Source organism: Anomaloglossus baeobatrachus, chromosome 11 (genome assembly GCF_048569485.1).
Source record: "Anomaloglossus baeobatrachus isolate aAnoBae1 chromosome 11, aAnoBae1.hap1, whole genome shotgun sequence".
NCBI classification, from domain to species: domain Eukaryota; kingdom Metazoa; phylum Chordata; class Amphibia; order Anura; family Aromobatidae; genus Anomaloglossus; species Anomaloglossus baeobatrachus.
The window spans coordinates 166,949,785-166,959,558 of NC_134363.1; the positions used below are offsets into that span (position 1 = coordinate 166,949,785).

General features: G+C 50.2%; 1 protein-coding gene across 1 annotated transcript in view; it reads right to left on the reverse strand.

The window, feature by feature from the left end:
• ZW10 (zw10 kinetochore protein) overlaps positions 1 to 9,774 on the reverse strand; it is a 114,205-nt gene that overhangs the window by 84,508 nt on the left and 19,923 nt on the right. The window contains exons 7-9 of the mRNA XM_075328695.1: positions 5,770 to 5,961; positions 2,614 to 2,774; positions 1,891 to 2,073 (exon numbers count right to left, since the gene is read on the reverse strand). Of these exons, the coding sequence (XP_075184810.1) occupies positions 1,891 to 2,073; positions 2,614 to 2,774; positions 5,770 to 5,961 (536 nt within the window). The remainder of the gene's footprint in view (positions 1 to 1,890; positions 2,074 to 2,613; positions 2,775 to 5,769; positions 5,962 to 9,774) is intronic.

Consider the following 9,774-nt stretch of genomic DNA (forward strand, 5'->3'; position numbering starts at 1 on the left):
TACCCGCAATGGGTACTTCAACCTTAACAACACCGCCGACGTAGTGGGGTGAGAAGGGAACATGCCGGGGGCCCCGTGGGGGCCCTCTTTTCTTCCAACCGACATAACTAATATGAGAATGCATGAGTGGATGTGTGCCTCCTTCCACAGAAAGCATAAAACTGAGGAGCCCGTGATCCACGGGAGGGTGTATAGGCAGAGGGGAGGGGTTACACTTTTCAGTGTAATACTTTGTGTGGCCTCCGGAGGCAGAAGCTATACACCCAATTGTCTGGGTCTCCCAATGGAGCGACAAAGAAATATAAATAGATGTTGTTGTGTGTAGTTACCAAGTGTTTGTGTAGGGCGCTGTACATGTTCTGGGTGTTGTCTGGGTGTGGCGGGGGGTGAGAGCGGTGTTGTATGTGTGTTGCGTTGTTTGTGGAGCGCTGTGTGTCTGTAGCGTTGTGTTTGTGTGTGTTGCGCGGTTTGTGTGGGTGTGGTGTGTTTTGGGGGGAGGTATGTTTTGTGCAATGTGTGTGTTGCGCGGTATGTGCGTATATTTATGTATGCTGCGGTGTTTGTGTGTTGGGTGTTGTGTGTGCGGCGTTGTCTGTGTGTGTGGGTGTCTGTGTATTGCGGTGTTTGTGGTTCCCAGTGTGTGTGTGTGTTGTGTGTGTGTGTTGGGGGGAGGTGTGCACCTCCCATCGTGCTCCATCCCCCATGCTGCGCACCCCCCATCGTGCTCCATCCCCTATGCTGCGCATTCTCCATCGTGCTCCATCCCCGATGCTGCACACCCCCCATCGTGCTCCACCCCCCATGCTGCGCACTCCCCATCGTGCTCCATCCCCCATGCTGCGCACTCCCCATCGTGCTCCATCCCCCATGCTGCGCACTCCCCATCGTGCTCCATCCCCCATGCTGCGCACTCCCCATCATGCTCCATCCCCCATGCTGCGCACCCCCCATCGTGCTACATCCCCCATCGTGCTCCATCACCCATGCTGCGCATTCCCCATCATGCTCCATCCCCGATGCTGCACACCCCCCATCGTGCTCCACCCCCCATGCTATAATAGTTCTCCTATTATACTCAGAGAGGAATATAATAGGAGGACTATAATAGGAGGAGTAGTCCTGGGGGGAAAGGAGTATAATGCCGGCTCCCTGCACATGTGTACCGGGAGCCGGTGTACACCACATCGGGTAACTAAGGGACCTTAGTTTCCCGATGTGTATAATGGTTACCAGCGTTCACCGGCTCCGTCACAATCCCAGCAGCGCAAGGTTATGTCTGGCGATGCGTGCGGAGGGCCGGGGCGAGTGGCCAATCCATGCGGAGGGCGGGGCCAGGCCGAGGCGAGCGACCAATCCGTGGGGGGGAGGGGGGCCATGGCGAGCCCAGCGGCCAATCAGCTTTGTGTCACCGTAACAATTTTGGAGCAAGACAGACACAGAGACAGAGACAGAGACAATTATATCTATAGATGTTAGAATGCAGTATATAAGAGGCCACTGGTGGTGGCCGCAGCTTATAGGGCACAAAACTGGTGACAGTTTCCCTTTAACCCTTGCTAAAGAGGCTTAGGGCGGCACGGTGGCTCAGTGGTTAGCACTGCAGTCTTGTGGTGGCTCAGTGGTTAGCACTGGGGTCCTGGGTTCAAAGACCACCAAGGACACCATCTGCAAGGAGTTTGTATGTTCTCCCCGTGTTTGCGTGGGTTTCCTCCGGGTTCTCCGGTTTCCTCCCACACTCCAAAGACATACAGATAGGGACTCTAGATTGTGAGCCCCAATGGGGGCAGTGTTCCTGATGTATGTAAAGCGCTGTGGCATTAATAACGCTATATAAATGAATAAAATTATTATTATTATTATTACTACAGAGGGCACACATCGAACTCTCACCTTCACAGTGTTATGGATCTCTGAGGTCATCAGGTTCCTGGCGGTAACGATCACGTCCTGACATTTCTTGCTGGCAAAGTGAGAGTTGACATTTCGGGCGTATTTCAGGAGCTCGGTGGCGTCGCCCGTCAGGTACTCCATTTCTTTTAGGTCATTTTCAAACTGTTCGGTTGATTTTATAACCTGGATGCAAAGAAATGAAGATGATGATGAAGTGGAATAGGGCGTAAAAATTTATATTTCTCCCCTTTGATGTGTAGTTATTACTGTTCTTGTAGTTGCCTCTAAGAACGTCCCCCCCCCCACCCCCAATGTGTCCAGTGCTCAGTCATCACCTGTCAGCCGGGATCTAGGACACCCACCTAGGACAGGTGATACCGTGCTGATCAGTCGGGGTGTGACGGCCGGGACCAGTGCAACGGGGAACTTTTCACATGATATAAAACAGAGCAGCAGGCTGGCTGCCCGACCTCCGCTCCATTCACTCTCCATGGGGTTCCCAGAAAAGGCAGAGTGCCGCGCTCATTAGCCCCATAAGGAATGAATGGAGCGGCGTTCCGGCATGTGCTCAGTTCTGCCGATCGATGCCAATCCCAGCGGTCAGACAACCACCGATCAATAAGTTACCACCTGTCCGGTGGGTAGATGTTAAAGGGGTTATCCGGGTAAAACAAGTCCTATTAGACTTTTCTGTAAGTTTGGATGTCACTGTGCGGTGCTTACCTCCTCGTACTGCTCCAGTTTGCTGCTGTTGGTGGGAATGGAGTAGACCAGACAGTCTTTAATGATGGCTTCTGAAATTTCCTCCCAGATCAGATTACCGAGGACTTTAGCCAGGACCACTTTGTTTCCTTCTCCTCCTCCTCTGTTATCTAAAGGAACATCTACAAAAAAAAAAAAAAGGGGGACATGTAAGTCACGTGCACAATAATAGTGGCTGCAGTCACACTTCAGTAGTCGGTGGCAGTGGTCATCACTGAAGTCCCTTGGGTGAGTGGTGGGAGGGATCATCATTCCGCTATCACCTTAAAACTGGTGTATAAAAGTTTCTGCAAATGTGGTTTTGTCAAGGGAGGAATTTGGGTGACGATAGCTAATGGAGTCTTTGTTTGGGATATCCAGAGACGGTGCCATATTAGCTGTATACCAGTGCCGATATATCAATGTATCAGTGCTGCATTTATGACCTCACTGCATCACTAAACATTACACCGGACAGTGGTGGAGGTCCATGGCTGGAGGAAAGGTCCTCACTTCTAATGAATCTGTGGCAGCATATTGCACCGGGATTTGGATCGAGAATTATTAGGCCGGGGCCACACGGGGCACTAGTGCGATGCTCGCATGACACTCAGCTCGCGCTGGCAGCACAGCAGAGTTGAGTGTCACGCTAGTATCCCTACGACTGAGGTCCGACTGTGCGAGCGGAGAGGGTCGGCGCTGCGGAATGGAGGGAGGGATTTATCTCCCTCTCTCCTCTGTTGCCATTCTCGTCCTGCACTCGCAGTACACCAGTGTTCTGCGAGTGCAATGCAATTTTTACTCTCGCCCCATACACTTGAATGGGAGCGAGAAAAGAGTCTCGCATTGCACCCGCAGCATGCTGCGATTGTTTTCTCAGTCCGATTAGGGCTGAGAAAATAATCGCTCATGTGCGCTGACACACAGGCGAGAATTGGCCCGAGTGGAATGCGATGTTTTATCACACTCCACTCACACCGATTTTCTAGGCCTTAAAGTCCCACTCTGATTGGCCTCGAAGTGGAAATTACTGATTCCCCCCAATCCCTGGTGTTGTGCGTGCGCCTGTCCATCTAACCCAAAGCGACAGCTCGTCCCCCAGACAGGATATCCCCAGGCTCGGACGGGCGTTAGTGTGAGCTCAATAAACAGGTACGAGACGCGTCACCCCAGAAAACAAAAAGGATTGGAGGCTAAAATTTCTCCATCATGTACTGGGGGAAGAGAGTCTGTAGTTGCCATAAGCCCCAAATATTCGGCCGGACCGGACCACTTTCACATAATATGTCTGATGGCCCAAAATGAGACCCTAATAAGAGCGCAAATAATAAAACCAATGAAATCCTGAAGTTCTGTTCACACTGGATCCATGGCAGATATCACAGATCCATTGTAATCTACCACGATCAACTGACATTGTCAGACCGGTCATCAGTTCCCAACCTGGTTTCCATCGCTGGGTAGATTAGTGCCGCACCGTAGGCTCTCCTGACCGATAAAATGCAGCGGAAACCAACTAAGTGTTAACAGAGCCACGTTCTGTCTGCATCGGAGGCAGCGCTGAGTGCAGAGGCAACATATGATCTAGTAATGGATGGACGGATGGATGATTCTGGGTGAACGGGGTCTGCCGGGTAAACGGGGTCTGCCGGGTAAACGGGGTCTGCCGGGTAAACGGGGTCTGCCGGGTAAACGGGGTCTGCCGGGTAAACGGGGTCTGCCGGGTAAACGGGGTCTGCCGGGTAAACGGGGTCTGCCGGGTAAACGGGGTCTGCCGGGTAAACGGGGTCTGCCGGGTGTCAGTGCCATCTCTATGCAGTAAGATGTTGTCTCCATTATAAGTGTACACAATGCCTATTTTCAGGGGGCTTCCACCTGGAACCTGCCTGAAAAAATATTTATCATTTAAATATAATTTAGAATATACGTGTATTATATATAATATTTAGGATAAAGGGAATCTTTCATCAGAAAAGACTGAGACATAACATTTTTCTTTTCTGATGAAAGATTCCCTTTAATGTATGGCTGGAGGCTTCCTAACTTCAATGAGCGATTCACGAGTCACTGATCTTTATATTACACTAGAAATAGGCCCAATGCTATCGCATAGGGAGTCCAGTGACATGAACATCTGTCTATGGTGAGGGGGGGCTGGAGGCACACACATCTGGTGAGGGGGGGGCTGGGGGCACACACATCTGGTGAGGGGGGGCTGGGAGCAAACAGATCTGGTGAGGGGGGGCTGGGAGCAAACAGATCTGGTGAGGGGGGGCTGGGGGCTGACGTCCCCTGCAGTAATGAGCCCATTGTTTAGTAATGTGCTCCTGCTGGTTCCCTTCTGTCCCCTATTATGCCGTGTCTTACCTGTCCTCCGTGCCCATGAAGCCTCTAGCTTCATGGGCACGGGGCACACAGACTCCTCCGTGATAGCGTCCGGTGTATGGAGCTGCCGCTGCAGGATGTTGTCATGGCTTTACTGCAGTTGAATGCTTTATGGCGCCAAAAAGCATTCAACTGCAGTAAAGCACTGAGCGCAGAAGCGGCGGCACCGGAGAGGGGAGTATACAGCAGTGTGTGTGTCTGTGCTCAGTGTAGACATGCATGTGCGCTATGTGCTTGGTGTATCTAGGTGTGTCTGCTATGTGTGTATAAGTGCTCACGTGTGTGCGAGGACCTGGAAGCCGGAGCATCGTTCGAACTGCGGCTGCGCAACTGACAGTGCTGTGGTGACTGAATAGGAGGACAGACACAACTGGAGATTATGTACGTAGATATATACTATCATATAATATATATATTATATTAATATATATATATATATATATATATATATATATATATATATATATATATGTGTATATTATACACACACACATACACATACACACATTATATATAGTTATACACACACACACACACGTATACTAAGATGACGTAAGGCTCAGGTATTCTGCGCCTCTGATCAGAATAATGGAGAGGTTCCTCTGACATCATCCTCCGTACAGAAGGGACGGATCTGCCCGGATTCTAGAAGAGAAGCCTCGGCCATGTCCGGGGCGTGTGTCCTGCACGATGTGATGTATATGAGGCAGTGACCCGTCAGTCCTAACACATCACAATATTGCAAGTCCTCACCCAGTAGGTGCTTGTGTAGCAGCGCCAGCACCTGCTTCAGCTTCATGAACACCTCGGCGGGCGGTGGGTGCGCCTGGTCGGTCTTTAGGCTGTCAAACCGCAGTACGACCCCCAGAGGCTGCGTCTCCACAAGAACGTGGAGAGATGGAAACGACACCAGGGGCTTGAGGACGTAGTTGAGGAGAAGCTGACCTATGGATGGGATACAGATGCAGCGATTATATGATACCTTCATTATAAAAACAAAAAAAAAATCAATCGCCTAATTGCCACGTAATGTATATTTTGATCTTGTGACATTGGTGAGTGCAGGGAGCGGGCTCGGGAGCTGAGCATGCACTATACCAGGCAGACGCCGCTGTGTTACATAGCCGAAATCTGCCTGGAACAGCTCCAATCCTGGAGATTTAACCATTTAAATGCCACTATCAATCACTGACAGCGGCATTTACATATCTTCATTGCAGATAGTCCACATATAAATAGAAAAAATAGCAGCATGCACCACATTGATTGGCATTGATCAGGCTCTCATATTAAAAGTCAGTGGATGTGCAAGAAGCGGATCCCATACGGCTCAACGTCCCCATGTCACGTGTTTTTCATGGATCCATTACAATTATTACATTGGGAAGCTGACTTAATTTAAAGGGATTGTCCACTACTTTTACATTGATGATCTATCCTAAGCATAGACCATCAATGTCTGATCAGCCGGGGTCTGACACCCCACATCCTCTATCCCAGTGGCAGACGGAAATGCTCAGCTCCAGTGCTGCTCCGTCTTCTGATAGAGGCTGTGGCCTAGTATCAAGGGAGGAATTTAGGTAAAGACTGCTAATGGAGTCTTTGTTCGGGATATTCAGAGACGGTGCCGTATTAGCTGTATATCAGTGCCGATATAGCAATGTATAAGACAATGGACACAGACATGTTCTCCTTGAGCCAGCGTCATCAACTAAACTCGTGTATTGCAAGACAGTTTACATCTCTAACCTTGAAGCTAAAACAAGGGAGTAAGGAGTATTTCACTCCCTATTTTCTCCCAGAACATTGTTTCTTGTACATTTTTTCTGTGTGAAAGCTACTGATAAGACTTTGCAGCTTCACATTCTGGCTTCATTATCTTTGGTTAACTCCTTCATGACTTATACAGCTTAGAATTATATTATGGGTCTATGCAATGGCTACATAGACAGACAGATAATTATGCAACTACATCTACATTTTGATTATTTATATACACAGATATTCTTATTACGTTTGAACAAACAAGCTATAGCTCAGGCGACCTCCACACTAGTACTGCACATCTGCCTCCTATTGAATAGAATGGGAGGTGGCTGTGCAGTACCCGGTTATGGCCACTATCAGACAGAGCGGCGCCGAAACTGAGCATTTCCAGATGCCTGCTGCTGGCAATACGAGCGGCTGACCGCTGGGGCGGTGCTGGGTGTCAAACAACGGCTGATCACAGATTGATGACCTATCGGACCATCAATATGAAAATAGTGGACAACCCCTTTAAGTGTTGATATTAAAAATGAAGTCCGACGCATGAGCACCATAGACATATCTGATTTATTTTCCGTCACCATTGACTTAAATGAGCCAGTCTTACTAGGATATTCTGAACAGGTATAGTGCACATTGTAACTTTTTTCACATGAACACTCTGTGCGTGCGGAAAAACGTATCTGAGCAGCACCATTGAATTAAATCTGTCTGGTTTTCATTCATACAGAACATGTCGTATAATACGCTCGTGTGATTGAGCTCTGAAGGTGCCGCTCACTTTCACATCAGGATAGAAAATCGCATCCTGGAAATAAGTTCATGATCGGCAGGTGACACATACGTGTCGTAAGAGGCAGACGCACAAAAACCGACCGATCGTGCACATGTCCCAGGAACGTCACCAGCGCCGCTCTCCTCCGAGTGTGGACAACCGGATGCAGTTTCATTCTAGACTAAGAAGTAAACCTGCGCTTTCTGATGGCTAAAAAGAAGGGAATTGTGTTTACTTACCGTAAATTCCTTTTCTTCTAGCTCCTATTGGGAGACCCAGACAATTGGGTGTATAGCTTCTGCCTCCGGAGGCCACACAAAGTATTACACTTTAAAAAGTGTAACCCCTCCCCTCTGCCTATACACCCTCCCGTGCATCACGGGCTCCTCAGTTTTGGTGCAAAAGCAGTAAGGAGGAAAGTTATAAATTGGTCTAAGGTAAATTCAATCCGAAGGATGTTCGGAGAACTGAAACCATGAACCAAAAGAAATGTAGAGCCGGAGTGCTCTCACTAGATCTAACAAATGCAAATCCTTTTCACATTGGTGAACTGGATGAGGGCAAAATGAAGGTAAGGAGATATCCTGATTGAGATGAAAAGGGGATACCACCTTAGGGAGAAAGTCCGGGACCGGACGCAGAACCATCTTATCCTGGTGAAAGACCAGGAAGGGGGCTTTGCATGACAGCGCTGCCAACTCCGACACTCTACGGAGCGATGTGACTGCCACTAGAAAGACCACCTTCTGCGAAAGACGTGAAAGGGAGACATCCCGCAGTGGCTCGAAAGGTGGTTTCTGAAGAGCCTTTAGCACTCTGTTAAGATCCCATGGTTCCAGCGGCCTCTTGTAAGGTGGGACTATGTGGCAAACTCCCTGCAGGAACGTGCGGACCTGCGGAAGCCTGGCTAGACGCTTTTGAAAAAATACGGATAGCGCCGATACTTGTCCCTTGAGAGAGCCGAGAGACAACCCCTTGTCCATTCCGGATTGAAGGAAAGAAAGAAAAGTGGGTAAGGCAAAGGGCCAGGGAGCAAAACCCTGATCAGAGCACCAGGATAAGAAGATCCTCCAAGTCCTATGATAGATCTTGGCGGACGTTGGTTTCCTGGCCTGTCTTATAGTGGCAATGACATCTTGAGATAAGCCTGAGGACGCTAGGATCCAGGACTCAATGGCCACACAGTCAGGTTGAGGGCCGCAGAATTCAGATGGAAAAATGGCCCTTGAGACAGCAAGTCTGGTCGGTCTGGGAGTGCCCACGGTTGACCCACCGTGAGGTGCCACAGATCCGGGTACCACGACCTCCTCGGCCAGTCTGGAGCGACGAGGATGGCGCGGCGGTAGTCGGACTTGATCTTGCGTAACACTCTGGGCAGCATTGCCAGAGGAGGAAATACATAAGGCAGTCGAAACTGCGACCAATCCTGAACTAATGCGTCCGCCGCCAGAGCTCTGTGATCTTGAGACCGTGCCATGAATGCCGGGACTTTGTTGTTGTGCCGAGACGCCATTAGGTCGACGTCCGGCATCCCCCAGCGGCAACAGATCTCTTGAAACACGTCCGGGTGAAGAGACCATTCCCCTGCGTCCATGCCCTGGCGACTGAGAAAGTCTGCTTCCCAGTTTTCTACGCCCGGGATGTGAACTGCGGAGATGGTGGAGGCTGTGGTCTCCGCCCACAGCAGAATCCGCCGAACTTCTTGGAAGGCTTGGCGGCTGCGCGTGCCGCCCTGGTGGTTGATGTATGCGACGGCAGTGGCGTTGTCCGACTGTATGCGGATCTGCCTGCCCTCCAGCCACCGATGGAACGCCTTTAGGGCTAGATACACTGCCCTTATCTCCAGAACATTGAGCTGAAGGGCGGACTCTGTCGGAGTCCAGGTTCCCTGAGCCCTGTGGTGGAGAAAAACCGCTCCCCACCCTGACAGACTCGCGTCCGTCGTGACCACAGCCCAGGATGGGGGCAGGAAGGATTTTCCCTTCGACAGAGAAGTGGGAAGAAGCCACCACTGAAGAGAGGTCTTGGCTGCCAGAGAAAGGGAGACGTTCCTGTCTAGGGACGTCGACTTCCTGTCCCATTTGCGGAGAATGTCCCATTGGAGTGGACGCAGATGAAACTGCGCAAAGGGGACTGCCTCCATTGCTGCCACCATCTTCCCCAGGAAGTGCATGAGGCGCCTCAAGGGGTGTGACTGGGCCCGAAGGAGAGAGTGC